This window comes from Moschus berezovskii, chromosome 18 (genome assembly GCF_049115385.1).
Source record: "Moschus berezovskii isolate FMDL1 chromosome 18, NW_MosBer_1.0, whole genome shotgun sequence".
Lineage (NCBI taxonomy): Eukaryota > Metazoa > Chordata > Mammalia > Artiodactyla > Moschidae > Moschus > Moschus berezovskii.
The window spans coordinates 52,653,416-52,670,414 of NC_142477.1; the positions used below are offsets into that span (position 1 = coordinate 52,653,416).

Sequence of the window (16,999 nt, forward strand, 5' to 3'; positions counted from 1 at the left end):
GAGCACTGCAATGAAGAGCAGCCCTCACTCACCACAGCTAGAGGAAGCTGGAGTGCAGCAGTGAAGACCCAGCACAGCAGATAAACAAGCTCATTTTTGAGAGCAGTTTTTCAGAACAAAGGTTGGGAGAAGGGGAGGTGAATAGATGGAGCACAAAGGATTTTTTGGGCCGTGAAACAACTCTGTATAATACTATTTTGGTGGATACACGTGATTATACCTTTGGGCAAATTCGTAGAATGTGCAACACAAAGAGTGCAACCTAATGTAAATTATGTATTAATGTAGGTTCACTGATTGTAACAAATGCACCCTCTGGGGGGGATGCTGACAATGGAGATGCTATGTATGTGTGGGGGCAGGGGATATATAGAAAATCTATATACTTTCTTCTCAATTTTGCTATGACTCTTTCCAGCAATTTAAAGCCAAATCCGTAGTACCTTACACATTTCCTGCCACTGGTAGTGAGTTCTGTTTTTGACTTACCACTCAGAGCAGCATCAATGAAAACATCTCTTAATATTTTGTGAGCCAGAGGACATTAAGATTTCAAAGAGTACATTTTTCCATTGAGGGTCATCAACCTATAAAATGCAAGTCAAAAAAGCTGTGTGTGAACAACATAATTAAGGCATATTTTAAACTATATACCAAAATATCCACTCAGAGAGAGTTTTAGGGTATTATAAAAGAGCTAAAGGAAATTGTTCCCTTCTGTTTTCTAATTTTTAATATTTAAAAAATTAAAATTTTTGTTTTTTAATTTTTTAGACTTTCCTAAGTGAAAGTGAAAGTGTTAGTCACTCAGTCATGTCTGACTTTTTGTGATCCCATGAACGATAGCCCACCAGGCTCCTCTGTCCGTGGGATTTTCCAGGCAAGAATATTGGAGTAGGTTGCCATTCCCTTCTCCAGAGGATCCTCCCAACCCAGGGATCAAACCTGGGTCTCTGGCATTGTAGGCAGATTCTTTGCCATAAAAAACTAAAACTAAAAACTAGTTAGGCTCCGGCGGCGCAGACGCGGGAGACGCCCGGCTCCGGCGCAACCGACCACGTGCAGAATCGTGGCTGAGATGGGCTACCCCGCACCCAGGGTTGGGGCGGTGGCCGAGAGGAGCTGTGCCACGTTCAGGAGGCGGTGGCTGCTTGGGCACCAGAGGGCTGGGAGGAGCTGATCCACATTCAAAGCAGGAGGGGCGGCCTTGAGGAGATACCCCTCGTCCAAGGTAAGGTACAGCGGCTGCGCCTTGCTGGAGCAGCTGGGAAGAGATACTCCACGACCAAGTGAAATATAAGAATCCAGTGTTCTGGGGAGGAAGGAACAAGATGGCGGAGGGATAGGACGGCGAGACCACTTTCTCCCCCACAAATTCATCAAAAGAATATTTGAGCGCGGAGTAAGGTCCACAAAACAACTTCTGAATACTGGCAGAGGACATCAGGCTCCCAGAAAAGCAGCCCATTGTCTTCTAAAGGAGAGAGAAGAAATCCAGCTCCACCCACCAGAACACTGACACATGCTTCCCTAACCAGGGAACCCGGACAAGTCACCCGTCCAACCCCACACACAACGAAAAAACTACATAATAAAGAGAACTCCACAAACTGCAAGAAGTGGGAAAGGCCACCCCAAGCAAAGTAATATAAGCAAGATGAAGAGGCAGAGAACTACCCAGCAAGTAAAGGAACAAGATAATTGCCCACCAACACAAACAAAAGAAGAAGATATAGGGAATTTACCTGATAAAGAATTTCGAATTTTGATGGTGAAAATGATTCAAAATCTTGAAAGCAAAATGGAGTTACAGATGAATAACCTGGAGAAAAGGATTGAGAAGATGGAAGAAAGATTTAATAAGGACTTAGAAGAAATAAAAAAGAGTCAATATACAATGAATGATGCAATAGATGAGATCAGAAACACTCTGGAGGGAACAAACAGTAGAATAACAGAGGCAGAAGACAGGATAAGCGAACTAGAAGATAGAATTGTAGAAATAAATGAAACAGAGAGGAAAAAAGAAAAACGAATTAAAAGAAATGAGGACAATATTAGAGACCTCTGGGACAATGTTAAACGCTCCAACATTCGAATCATAGGAGTCCCAGAAGAAGAAGACAAAAAGAAAGACCATGAGAGAATACTTGAGGAGATAATAGTTGAAAACTTCCCTAAAATAGGGAAAGAAATAATCACCCAAGTCCAAGAAACCCAGAGAGTCCCCAACAGGATAAACCCAAGGCGAAATACTCCAAGACACATATTAATCAAATTAACAAAGATCAAACACAAAGAACAAATATTAAAAGCAGCAAGGGAAAAGCAGCAAATAACACATAAGGGGATTCCCATAAGGATAACAGCTGATCTTTCAACAGAAACTTCAGGCCAGAAGGGAGTGGCAAGACATACTTAAAGTGATGAAAGAAAATACCCTACAGCCCAGATTACTATACCCAGCAAGGATCTCATTCAAATACGGAGGAGAAATCAAAAGCTTTACAGACAAGCAAAAGCTGTGGGAATTCAGCATCACCAAACCAGCTCTCCAACAAATGCTAAAGGATCTTCTCTAGACAGGAAACACAGAAAGAGTGTATAAACTTGAACCCAAAGCAATAAAGAAAATGGCTATGGGATCGTACTTATCAATAATTATCTTAAACGTAAATGGGTTGAAATTTTCAAAAAGGCTAGGAAACAATTCTCATAGCCATCAATAGTTCAGTGTTGAGTTCATGAATAGTTTTTAAAGTTTGGGACAAACTGTAGTATTTGCTATTTGAAGTACTATTTGTAATTGGCATATTACGATGTAACACTGGTCTTGATTTCCAACTTAAAACGCCTAAAAATGCCTAACAGGTTTTTAGATTTGTGAATTTTAGTTGAAATGTATTTTACGATGTTACTAAACCTGCAGAAATATTGAAATATTTCAGAGAATTTATTCACTGTACATTTAAAATATTTTATTTAAAAAAGTTATGAACTGTAGAAAGTTTTACTTGTTGGGTCAAATGCTTGTTGCTTCAAATGCTTGTTGCATTTGTAGTGCTAGTTACAAGAAATCAAATACCTTCAATGTATAAATGCTATTAAGTTTTTAAAGGACTCTGGAGTATAAGTAAGTTTGTTTAAAGAAATATAGTCTGTTCAACTTGAATCAGCTCTGTGAAACATTAATTAAAAGCCTCATTAAAAAAAAAAATAAAGGATTTGAAAGCTTCAAAAAAAAAAAAGAATAAATTGAAAAAAAGACATTAAGAAAAAAATAAATAAAAACTAGTTAGATTTATTTTTAATTCTAAGAAAATGGACAAGTGTTTTAAGGAAAGGTATTCTGGAACCTACTTATTCTAGAGAATACTAACCTCCATGGAGAGGAAGTTTTCTATATTTTAAACCCTCTTGTGTGTATGTTCATTACAAACACACTATAGAAGTTAAAAGCACAAATGTGTTTATAGTGATAAACAAGTCTCTCTCTAGCCCCTGCCTTCTGATCACTCTGCTATCATCCCAGGAGGCAACTTCTGTTCCCCATGACATAACTTTCAGATTCTATATCACAAGCAAATGCCTACTTAAAAAAAAAAGACAAATACAGCACATTATATGCTGTTCTGGACTTTCCTTTTGTACTTAACATGTCTTGGAGATCTTGCCATAGCAGTGGATAAAGAGTTACCTCATTCTTTTTCAATCTAAGTTTAATGTTAAGGGGTTACAGTTAAGAATTATGTTATTTATTTTTGCCATTTCAATAGCAGAGCTGCAACTAGATTAATCCTTAGTTTTCTGGGCTTTAGTATCAAATAGTTGAAAAGCTTTAAGCTTTTTCTCTGCCCTGGAGCTCTATTTTCCTTGCTAAGATTCTCTGTTCTATGCCTTTCCAACCCCATCTGAGGTTGGACATCATTGTCTGGCTCAGTCATTTGATCTCATTTTTCATGAGTCAAATTTAATAAACCCAGATGCCCTGGCTCAGATGTCACTTAAGGATAGAAGATTAAAGGATGGAATGAAAGTAAATGTATAGGACAGAGGGCTGAGGGCTTGTTGAATGTTTGAGATTTTAATGTGCCTGTGTGTGTGTAATTGATTCCTAATCAATTTAAAGCTCAAGTCACCTCCCCCTGACTTTGTGCCTGGAGACTAGGATTAGTGCAGACTCAGTTCGTACAAGATAAGGGCTCATCTCTAGGTTGTTCTGATCCCTCAGTTCACTGTAGTTCACAAAGACACAGCACTCAGATATTACTCAAATACTGTTTCTGACTCTCTTTTTCTCTCTGGGTAAGCGAGGCCGACACACTTGCCAAGGATAACTGAGAATGTAAGGGCAATCCTTGACTCGGCAGCTCGAGCAGGCTGTGTGCTAAAAGCAACTTCGAAACACACCCTATAAATAGCTGTTCATTGTCAGCAGGAGCGAAAAGACAAGAGGGAGCGTGCGGCACTGTGATTCAGGTCTAATTAAAGGGTTGCGTCTGCGCGGGGTTATAAGCGAAGAGCAGCTCTCCTCTGATAATCTAGTTGGAAGGCAGCGGCGAAGCTACACGCGGACATCGGACGGGGAGGACGCTGCTGCATGCCGGCTTTCCCTCCACTATGGCAAAAATCATCCTGAGGCACCTCATTGAGACTCCAGTGCGATACGAGCAGGAGTTCGAAGCTCGAGGTCTGGAAGACTGCAGGCTGGATCACGCTTTATATGCACTGCCCGGGCCAACCACGGTGGATCTGGGGAAGGCCAGGGCGGCCCAGGCTCCTCCAGTGGACGCCGCTGAGATGCCGCCCCAGAGAGGCGAATCCCGCTTCCAGGTCCTGCTGGACGTGGTCCAATTCCTCCCCGAAGATATCATCATTCAGACCTTCGAGGGCTGGCTGCTGATCAAAGCTCAACATGGAACCAGAATGGATGAGCACGGTTTTATCTCCAGAAGCTTCACCCGACAGTATAAACTGCCTGACGGCATTGAAACCAAAGATTTGTCGGCGATCCTCTGTCACGATGGAATTCTGGTGGTGGAAGTAAAGGATTCGGCTGGAACCAAGTGACATCGTGTCGGGTTAGTGTCTGTTCGTACGTTGAGAGGAAGATTCTAGTTTAGCCCATGGTATCACGGGAATGTGTGTATCACCCACGTTTGAAATGATTTTTATGAAGATTAAAAATACAGACATAATTCCTGGTATGTTGAGGTTGTCTTTATTCCCAAAGGAAAGTTGTTTAAATATATTCCTACAGCTCAAGCTGATGCTCTTCTTAACACCTGAAACATTGACAGTTTAGGAGACTGTAGCCTGATAGTAGAAATGACTCAGATTTCTTCCTTACTTCAACAATGCCAGAGAAGATTGCATTTGTAACAGTTGATGGCAAAAGAGCCACACCAATTTAAGAAATTCTTATCCATTTTATGAAAGTGTTTTATATTGCTAAAAAGAGCTGTGATCTCCTTCGCTTAATAAGCTTTTCTTTTCAGTGTATTTTATTATAGTGTAGCTTTGTAAATATAGAATATGAAGGTTGAAAAATAGTACTGGAAAATTGGATCTGAAATATATTTATGAGTCACTACATTTGTTACTGTTTTAAACTTACGTTGGAATTTTCAGATATAAATCTGATTTTTAAAAGTTCCAAATATGGACCTCATTAAAAAAAAAAGCTAAGCTGAATCTTAGCTGCAGTGTTTTTTAAAGCACAGTGTATATTCTGTGGATATTTATGAAATATTAAGATGCATTAAGTCATACTTAAATTAATATGAAGTTTAGGAAACCACTTTGAAAAGTACAATGACTGAATTCAAGCAAATTTAAACTATGCTGTTTAAATGTTACTTAAAATGTTAGATTTCAGAAGATGGCAAAATGCACTGCATCTGTTCTCACTGCATAATCCTTACCTTTAAATAGCTTGGCAGGCAATCTAAGTTCTGAGGCCCGAGCTTACATGGGTGTCTGAGTTTATACAGAACATTGGCTGCTTCTATTTCCCCCAACTGCTGCTTTGGCCCAAAGGAGCGACAGACATTGGTGGTTAGGAACAATTGCCTTCAACAGCTGGTCTGTGACATTCCAAGGATTTGCTATCTCATGCTCTACATGTGAAGTATTTCTTTGGGGGAAAGCAGCTGCCTTTACCCCGGACGCCATGTGAGGCTGAGGACAACGCTATGAATAGAAGAGGAATCTGGGGATGGAAAACAGCAGGGCAGCTGGTGACTGCTGGTAATACCCGAGTTCCTCTATGGCGCTTTATTTGTAGTTTACGTGCAGACGCGACAGACATGAAACGGTATAAAAATGAATCAGAAGCTAGACAAGTCGTTTTGAAAACAGAGATGTTGGTTTATAGTTTAACGAAACTGAAAGCATTTTGAAGCTAGGTGTTTATATGAAGTTAGTGATTGTGCATTCAACTCTAGGTCACAAATTTTGTTCTTTGACAAAGTGAATGTCATAGACCAACTCTGCTACATAACAAAGTTAATAGTCATTAATGGATTACAGCTACTAATATGACTAGAACTGGGATGCCCTTTTTCCCACATTAGATTATTCTTTTCTATTATTGGGCAGGATAGTGTGAACACAAGCTAGTACTTTAAGAAACAAACACAAACATCCTTTCGTTGGCCTTGATCTTACTCTAGGTGAGATCTGAGAAATTTCAGAAAGTGAAGGTCTTAGCATGAGGAGCCACTGATAGGAAATGTTTCCTTTAAAAGTTAAAATTAAACACATCATTCAATTAGCACTTATTTTTCCTAAGATAAATTTTAAAGGAATAAATTTTTTTTTAATTTGGGAGATATACCAAGCACTATAAAAAATAAAAACCATTTATTATTCTTCTACTACCATGAGATAGCTACTTAAACTTATAGTTCAGAATTCTCTTATATATATAAATACATGTATCACTTTCCTCAAAATTAGGATTATATTTGCAAAGGGTTTGATATCCTGATCATATTGGTTATTGTCTGTTGCCCTCCCCACCTCCCACCAACCCAGACCATCCTCTGCCCTACTCAGCCCCACTCTGAGCCCAAGAAGGCCCACCCTGATGGGCCGTGTCATTCTAGTTTCCAATTGGGTTCAGCCAAGAGGAGGCACTCACTGCAGACCAAATGCTGGAGAGAGGAAGCTGGTGGGCAGGAGGGGCGAAAGAGGAGGGCATCTCATTCTCCACTGCCAGCCTGCTGCAGATGAGGCTCCGGTGAGACCTGCATTCCCCAGGACTGGAGGTCTGGAGGGACAGCTTCTCTTCCAAGACGTGGACTCATATCAGGCACCAGTATTCCAACGCTGTTTCTTCCTTATGCCCCTTCAACATGTGGGGTGGTGATGTCTTCTGCCATTTCTTGTTCCTGGTACTTCACAATTCCCTATTGATTCCCTTTACTCTGCCTGCTCTCCCATAAACGATTCCTTCATTAAAGACCCTTTCAGAAAATAAAATTTCACATATTGAGGTATGAGGAAGTCATTCTGGCTAACATATGAGTTGACTTGAATTTTAACTGCTAACTAAAACAGCCTGTTTTACACCTGCTTTAATTATTAAAGAAAAGGGCACATTGACCAGAAGTAAAGAATGTCTATATTAAAAATAAAGAGCAAATGATTCCCTTCCTGGGATGCCAATGCTGGTCCTCCTTCCATGATAAGACTCCCTTCCTCGGTGCAAAGGCCATACTGACTCACTATGTGAATGCTGACCTGTTTTTCTGAAACCTTGAAGGAGTATGTGTGCGTGCTAAGTTGCTTCAGTCATGTCTGACTCTCCACAAAGCTATGGCCTGTAGCCTGCCAGGCTCCTCTGTCCATTGAATTATCCAGGCAAAAATATTGGAGTGGGTTGCCATGCCCTTTTCCAGGGGATCTTCCCAACCCAGGGATTGAGCCTTAGTCTCCTGCATTACAGGCAGATTCTTTAACGTCTGAGCCACTAGAGAAGTAAATGCCTGACTTATTTATGTTCTTGGTTCTGACAAGATATAAAACTATGTTGACAATCATGTGTCTCTGGAGCAGTTCCTCAGAGCTGAGAGGCTGTCTTCCAGGCGATAGTCCTCAGTTTGGCTCAAATAAAACTTTTTATTTTTTAATCATTTCTATTCCTATTATAGATTACTTATTGATTATTTTCATACACACAGGAGATGGAATTCTGACTGGTCTTGTTTGTTTGTTTTTGCCAGAACCCTGATTGCTTGACTTCTTAAGTGATTAGAAAAAAAATAATAATGCATTACTTTCTTTTGCTAGAGAACATTAAGTGATTTGTAATGGCTACACACAATTCCAACACAGATGAACAATAATATCATTTAACCATTCCTTCTCATTACTCATCCCAACAGGAAGCAGATGGCACTGTCAAATTGGAATAATTTATCTATAAAGAGATAAATTACAGAGGAGTGGGCAGGGCGGATGTGAGCCACAAGGCAGCACCCTACCCTGGGGGTAGCAGTGTGGAGCTCTTAGGTTCCGTAGGTCCAAAGGAGTGAGAGGAGGAAGCAGGTCTCAGAAATCAAAAAGAAGGTCAGATAGAGAAGAACTCCAGCTCTGACTTTCATCTTGAGGAACACGGTCAGCCAAGGTGACCTCATAGGCACCAGGAAAATAAACACTTTCTCCCTCCAATCTCCTACCAGGGCATCCTATTTGCTGGACCTATCTGGTAGCCAGAGGGTGTGGGTGTCCTGTAGATACGGTTCAGCAACCTCCCAGGGCAGAGAGCAAGGTGGAGGAAAGTGGAGAGTGACTCCTAGGGGCCAGGGGAAAACGCCAGCTCTCCACTAAAGTGAGAACTGTTGCTACAGCTCTTTTTTAGGAAACCTTTTCTACAAAAAGACAGAGCCTGAGACACTATCTGGGTGCCTTCAAGTTGCAATACAATTTGGCACGTGCAAGCCCAGAATGGTAAAGGTGAGGAAATAGGGAGAAAAAGTAAAAGGAGAAAATAAGAGAAACAAAGTGATGTGATGTGCTGTGATGCTGGCCACTGTTTCACATGACCTGTAAAGAGACTGCAGCCTCTGGGCAGGGCTGTTGGCGAGGCACCTGGAACTTCTCCAGAAGACCTTCAGGAGGAAATCGAATCTTAGAGCACTCCACGGGGAATAAAGGAGAGGGAAATTGCCCTGTTCCCTACTATTTCCCATATCTCATCAGTCAAGTTTCAACTCACAGGGAGTAGGCTGTCCTGAACTCTAAGTTGTATCATCCAGCCCTTTAGTGACTGCTCAGAAAATCATACCCATTGACATTTCATCCATTCTGGGAGCAGAAGGATGACTCAGCCTGGTGAGGTCTCTGTCAGGGAGAAAAGTGCAGACTCTGGGCTTCCACCTGAACAGCAGCCACTTAAGGAAGCTCAGCAAAGGCTCTGGCAAAGGTTGCAAAGGCATGGCTTGGGAGGCAGGCGACAAGCTTCAAAAAAAAGAAGACAGGCCAGAAGGTACACAAGGTTTGTACTCACAACAATCTCAGACCCAGAACTGCAGGAAGAGGGTGTCAGACAAATCACAGTCTTACAGCATCTACACTGACTCCAAATTATAAACTCTAACATCACCTTATATATAATATTATCTATTATATATAATATTATATTATGTATTATATGTTTATTATTGTATATTATATATAATATTATTATAACATTACCATATATATGTATATGTGATGATGTTTTATGTATATTATATATGTATAATATATATGGTGATTTTTATATATTATATGCATAATATATAAATTATATAATATACAAATTAATTTAATACATATAATATATCAAAAAGACAAATATATATATCTATATGACATATATTATAATTATATATATTATATACTATGTATATTATATTTGTTATATATATATATATATATATTTGTTTTTTGGGTTTTTTTGTTTGTATTTTTTGACCATACCACTCGACATGCAGGATCTTAGTTCCCTGACCAGAGATAGAACCTCCCCTGTAGTGGAGGCATAGTATCTTAATCACTGGGTCACCTCACATTTTGATCTAATTTTTAATCTGCAGTAAGTCCTCTTAAACTTCTGCAGGATTTTTCTTTTTCTGAAGATAGTGGACCAATCCTGGAAGTCCAAAAGTCATTGGAGATTTTTATTCCACTGACTGCCCTTACCTTATTTCTCACCTACTTGTGATTATCTGGAAATTGCTATTAATGGTCTTAGCACATCTGAAGAGGGATTTTTAAAAAACACAACTTCAGGTAAAAAAAAGATCCAAAATGCCTAATAATCATTTACACAAGCTTAACAAAAATATGGGCCTCCCTGTTGGCTGAGTGGTAAAGAATCCAGCTGTCAATGCAAGAGACACAGGTTTGATCCCTGGGTCAGGAAGAGCCCCAGGAGAAGAAAATGGCAACCCACTCCAGTTTTCTTGCTTGGAAAATCCCATGGGCAAAGGAGCCTGGTGGACTACAGTCCTTGGAGTCACAAAGAGTTGGACATGACTTAGCAACTAAACTAACGTTAAACAAAAACAAGCTTTTCAGTAATAACCACTGTTCTCTTCAAAGGCTCTAGAATAATTAGTTGTAAACAAGAATTAAAATGTTGGTTCGTTATGCTGATTTATAGCTTAGACATAATTTGAAACTAACTGTTTTAGCAATTGAGTTGGCTAGATGTTCTCCGCCGGAGAAGGCAACGGCAACCCACTCCAGTAATCTTGCCTGGAAAATCCCATGGACAGAGAAGCCTGGTAGGCTGTAGTCCATGGGGTCGCTAAGAGTCGGACACGACTGAGAGACTTATCTTTCACTTTTCACTTTCATGCACCGGAGAAGGAAATGCAACCCACTCCAGTGTTTTTGCCTGGAGAATCCCGGGGACGGGGAAGCCTGGTGGGCTGCCGTCTATGGGGTTGCACAGAGTCAGACACGACTGAAGCGACTTAGAAGCAGCAACAGCAGCAGCAGATGTTCTCCACAAAATAACAGAACAGTATTTTAAATTTGAAAAAGGAATAATTCTAAGTAACTGTTTTCTTTTATGTTTTCTCAGCATTGTTTAATATATAAGAGCATGTATGTTAGCATGTATATATTTACAAAGTCCTGTTTATTAGTGTTTTCTAACTTTAAGGACAAATATAAAAAATATCTCGAGGTAATATAAAATGACTTCTAGAATACCATTCTTTGTAATTTGCTGAGATTCTCTCTATGATCTGATATGGAAACAGTGTCAGACTTTGTTTTTTTGGGCTCCAAAATCACTGCAGATGCTGATTGCAGCCATGAAATTAAAAGACGCTTACTCCTTGGAAGGAAAGTTATGACCAACCTAGATAGTATATTAAAAAGCAGGGACATTACTTTGCCAACCAAGGTCCATCTAGTCAAAGCTGTGGTTTTTCCAGTGGTCATGTATGGATGTGAGAGTTGGACTGTGAAGAAAGCTGATCACCGAAGAATTGATGCTTTTGAACTGTGGTGCTGGAGAAGACTCTTGAGAGTCCCCTGGACTGCAAGGAGATCCAACCAGTCCATTCTAAAGGAGATATGTAGTAATTTTTCTTAAATACACTATGTATACTTGAAAATAATATATGTGTATATTTTCTATTTGAGAATATATATGAATAATCTCCTAAGGCAAAGGAAACAAAAGCAAACATAAACAAATGGAACATAATTAAACATAAAAACTTTTGCACAGCAAAGGAAATCATCAACAAAATGAATAGACAATCTATTAAATGGGAGGAAATATTTGCAAATGATACAACTACTAAAGGGTTAATATCCAAAATGTGTAAACAGCTCATGCAATTCAACAGAAAAAAAAAAAAAACCCCAAACAACCCAGTTAAAAATGGGCAGAAGACCTGAATAAATATTTCTCCAAAGAAGACATACAGATGACCAACAGGCAAATAGAAAGATAATTAACATTGCTAATCATCATGGAAATGCAAATCAAAACAATGAGATGTCACCTCACACTTGTCAGAGAGTCTCTCATCAAAAAGACCACAAATAACAGATGTTGGTGAGGATGTGTCCACTGTTGGTGGGAATGTAAATTGGCGCAGCTACTGTAGAAAAACAGATGTTCCATAAAAAAACTAAAAATAGAATTACCATATGGAAGGAAAGTTATGACCAACCTTGATAATATATTAAAAAGCAGAGACATTACTTTGCCAACAAAGGTCCGTCTAGTCAAGGCTATGGTTTTTCCCGTGGTCATGTATGGCTGTGAGAGCTGGACTGTGACGAAAACTGATCCCCGAAGAATTGATGCTTTTGAACTGTGGTGTTGGGGAAGACTCTTGAGAGTCCCTTGTACCGCAAGGAGATCCAACCAGTCCATTCTAAGGGAGATCGATCCTGGGTGTTCATTGGAAGGACTGATGCTAAAGCTGAAACTGCAATACTTTGGCCACCTCATGCGACAAGTTGACTCACTGGAAAAGACTCTGATGCTGGGAAAGGTTGGGGGCGGGAGGAGAAGGGGATAACCGAGAATGAGATGGCTGGATGGTATCACCGACTCTGTGGACATGAGTTTGAGTGAACTCAGGAAGTTGGTGATGGATAGGGAGGCCTGGCGTGCTGTGATTCATGGGGTCGCGGAGAGTCGGACACGACTGAGTGACTCAACTGAACAGCAGTTCCACTCCTGGGTATATATTTGACCAAAACAAAACACTACCTTGAAAAGATACGTGCACCCTAAAGTTCATAGCAGCATTATTTACAATAGCAAAGATATGGAAGTAACTTAAATGTCAATCAACAAATGAGAGGATAAAGAAGATGTGGTGTATATACACAATGGAATAACAATCAGCCATAAAAAAAGAATGAAATTTTGCAATATGCAACATGGGTGGACATGGAGAATATTATTCTTAGTGAAATAAGTCAGAGAAGGAAAAATACTGTATATTATCATGTATATGTGGAATCCAAAAAATATACCAAAATAATGAATATAATGAAACAGAAAAACTTCCTTCTATTATCTAGTAATATATATTGAGGTTCCATAGTAGAGAATGAAAACTTGCACATATCACACAGCAGTATCCATTTCAAAACATAGCTGAATAACTAAGGTTTTTATATTTGACATTTCCCCCCAAGTTTTCAAAGCTTCTTTTTCCTGACAATTTTCATCAGAATTTAAGAACACTTGGGAGCTGCTCTCAGTTCAGTTCAGTTCAGTCGCTCAGTCGTGTCTGCCTCTTTGTGACCCCATGAATCACAGCACGCCAGGCCCTCTGTCCATCATCAACTCCCGGAGTTCACTCAAACTCATGTCCATCGAGTTGGTGATGCCATCCAGCCATCTCATTCTCTGTCGTCCCCTTCTCCTCCTGTCCCCAATCCCTCCCAGCATCAGAGTCTTTTCCAGTGAGTCAACTCTTCTCATGAGGTGGCCAAAGTATTGGAGTTTCAGCTTTAGCATCAGACCTTCCAATGAACACCCAGGATTGATCTCCTTTAGAATGGACTGGTTGGATCGCCTTGCAGTCTTTTAATAAAAGTAAGCATCTTTTAATTTCATGGCTGCAATCAGCATCCGCAGTGATTTTGGAGCCCAAAAAAATAAAGTCTGACACTGTTTCCACTGTTTCCCCACCTAGTGTTAAAAGATACTGTCATGCTACAATAACTAAAATACTGTGTTATTGCACAAGAATAAATGAATCAGTGGAACAGAGTAGGAAACACTGAAAAGAACCCCACTGTAAAAATTTAGTTTGATAATGGTAGTTAATAAAATGAATAGGAATATGATACAGCACATGTACCTAAGATAACTATATAGGTATCTAGAAAAATTAAATAAAAAGCTTATTCCTATGATACAGTACAAGCAAAAGAAAAATTACAAATGCACTTTAGAAGTACTGACTATATAAATAAAATAGAAGTACAAAATGGAAAAAACAAAAAAATGCCATAAGTATCCACTGTGTTGGTTATTCTACTGTTCTCTTGTCTTTCTCTGCCCTGTTCTGTGGCCTCAGGGCACTGCTCTCTGATTTCAAGTTCAATTTACCCAGCTGAAGGCACCAGCAAGACAGCAGCCTGTGAAAAGACAGGCAGATTCAAGTATTTTATTCCCTGCCTCTTGCTGTTTTGATTCCAGGTTGTGGCTGGGATTGCCTCCCTCTGCCAGCAGCTCTGATGAGACTGGCTTTTCTCCTCTGGCCCCAGCCCACATTGATAGTTCTGTTTTCTTTCCCTTGTTCCTTTAGGATCAAGAGGGTAATGACTTCCCATTGTTACTGGTCTCTGGGTGCCTATGCTGCTGCTGCTGCTAAGTCGCTTCAGTCGTGTCCAATTCTGTGCCTATAAATGTGCGTCAATTCTGATGTGTGGGAGTTTTTCCCATATCACCAAGCAATTCTGTTATATCAGCTGGGTATCCTAAAATTCATCACAATTTTGACACTATCTACCCTTAGATCCCACAAGTTAAGGGTTCAGTCTGACAAGATTGCTCCTCTAACCCCAACTTCAGACATCAGTTGCCAGTCCAGCTTATTACCTGTGTTTCTAATCAACTGGCTATATAGATTGGCAGTTTTAATAGTCCCTTTCTTGTATTGTACCAATTTGCTAGACTGGCTCAGAGAACTCAGAGAAACATTTTATTAATACTTAGTAGATAACTCGGAGAAGGCAATGGCAAGCCACTCCAGTACTCTTGCCTAGAAAATCCCATGGACAGGAGGAGCCTGGTAGGCTGCAGTCCATGGGGTCGCTACGAGTCAGACATGACTGAGCGACTTCACTTTCACTTTTCGCTTTCACACGTTGGAGAAGGAAATGGCAACCCACTCCAGTGTTCTTGCCTGGAGAATCCCAGGGGACGGGGGAGCCTGGTGGGCTGCCGTCTATGGGGTCACACAGAGTCGGACACGACTGAAGTGACTTAGCAGCAGCAGCAGATAACTAGTTTATTGTAATATATAGTATAAACTCAGAAAGAGGCAGATGGAAGAGATGCTAGGACAAGATATCGGGAAAGGGAGAGGAGTTTTCATACTTTCTCTGGGGGCCTCTCTCCTCGAATTGTCCACCAACATGGAAACACTATGAACCACCTTCTTTTGCGTTTTTATGGAGGTTTCATTACATAGAGGACTTCCCTGGTGGCTCAGACGGTAAAGCGTCTGCCTACAATGCTGGAGACCCAGGTTCAATCCCTGGGTCGGGAAGATCTCCTGGAGAAGGCAATGGTGCCCCACTGCAGTATTCTTGCCTGGAAAATCCCATGGGCGGAGGAGACTGGTGGGCTACAATGCATGAGGTCACAAAGGGTCGGACACGACTGAGCGACTTCAGGTTCACTTTCATGTTCATTACACAGGCACGATTGATCAAATCCTTGGCCATAGGTAATTGAATTCAGTTTCTAGTTCCCTTTCTCTCCCAAGGATGAGGACTGACAGTTTTCCAAACCTCTAACCACATGATTGGCTCTTCTGGTAATCAACACTCATCCTTAGGTTACCTAGGGGCTTTCCAAAGGTCACTCTTAACATAACAAAAAATGTCTTTTGTCTCTCTCTCTCCACTTAGGAAACTCCAAGGATTTTAGAAGCTCTGTGACAGAAATGGAGCCCAAGATGGAATATACGTTTCTTACTAGAAATCCCAATATCACAGTGCCTCAATAGTTTTGTTGGTCCCTCAGTCCTACCCATATCCCTGTAAATAATCATTTTATTATATATATTTTTTAAAATCCAAGCTACGTATGCTTTTTGTGTCCCTTCATAACTCTGAATGGCGTATCCACCTATATTTTCTTCCTCTGGCACAAGAAAGGCCTCTTGTGCCTGAGGAACAAAAAGACAACAAAAAATAGGAAAACATAAGAGGAAATTGCAAGGAGAGCCAACCAGGAAATCAGTCCTAAATATTCATTGGAAGGACTGAAGCTGAAGCTGAAACTCCAGTACTTTGGCCACCTGATGTGAAGAACCAACTGTTTAGAAAAGACCCTGATTCTGGGAAAGATTGAGGGCAGGAGAAGAAGGGGATGACAGAGGATGAGATGGTTGGATGGCATCACCAACTCAATGGACATGAGTTTGAGTAGGCTCTGGGAGTTGGTGATGAACAGGGAAGCCTGGGGTGCTGCAGTCCATCGAGTCTCAAAGAGTCAGACATGACTGAGTGACTGAACTGAACTGAACTGAAGAAATATTTGCATTTTGGGGGGATTTTGTCTAGTCTATAAGACTAAAAATTAAGATGATATTCAGTGTTCCTTAGTATGGTAAACAATACCTCTTTGTTGCTGATTTGTAGCGTAAATTAGAACAATCTTTCTGCCAGAGAGTATGTTAAGGCTCTTAATATAATTTGAGAAGTAGAAGAGCAAGAATTAAAGAATTTACTCTGTTACAATAAAATTATACAAAATTTGTGAGGCATTCTTTAATTTGAAATGTTGAAAATGTAAGAAATTTGTTAAACAAACTAAAGTCTATTCAAGTTATAAAATACTATCCTGCTAATAAAAATCATTTTCCAGAAAAATATTGAGTGAAGTGGAAAAATACTCACTAAATTTAAGGAGGAAAAGCAAGTTACAAAAGGTATACATGGGAGGAGGGGAGGGGATATGGCTTCCCTGGTGGCTCAGAGGTTAAAGCATCTGCCTGCAATGCAGGAGACCTGGGTTTGATCCCTGGGTCGGGAAGATCCCCTAGAGAAGGAAATGGCAACCCACTCCAGTATTCTTGCCTGGAGAATCCCATGGAGGGAGGAGCCTAGTAGGCTACAGTCCATGGGGTCAAAAAGAGTCGGACACGACTGAGCGACTTCACTTTCACTATGGCTGATTCACACTATTGTACTACAGAGACCAACACAACATTATAAAGCAATCTTCCTCCAATTAAAAAATAAATTTAAGAAAAGGTATATGAAATTTTCACTTTTTTGTGGG

General features: G+C 40.3%; 1 protein-coding gene across 1 annotated transcript; it reads left to right on the forward strand.

Annotated features, from left to right (window-relative positions):
• The first annotated feature begins 4,433 nt into the window (after positions 1-4,433).
• On the forward strand, positions 4,434-16,587 carry HSPB3 (heat shock protein family B (small) member 3). Its single transcript, XM_055422055.2, has 2 exons — positions 4,434-5,081; positions 15,622-16,587. Exon 1 carries the CDS (start codon positions 4,621-4,623, stop codon positions 5,068-5,070), a length of 450 nt encoding a protein of 149 aa, XP_055278030.1. The 5' UTR covers positions 4,434-4,620; the 3' UTR covers positions 5,071-5,081; positions 15,622-16,587.
• Positions 16,588-16,999: the final 412 nt, after the last annotated feature.

Excerpts from the sequence above, each read along its gene's own strand:
- HSPB3 (XM_055422055.2), top strand. The coding sequence starts at position 4,621 with ATGGCAAAAATCATCCTGAGGCACCTCATTGAGACTCCAGTGCGATAC.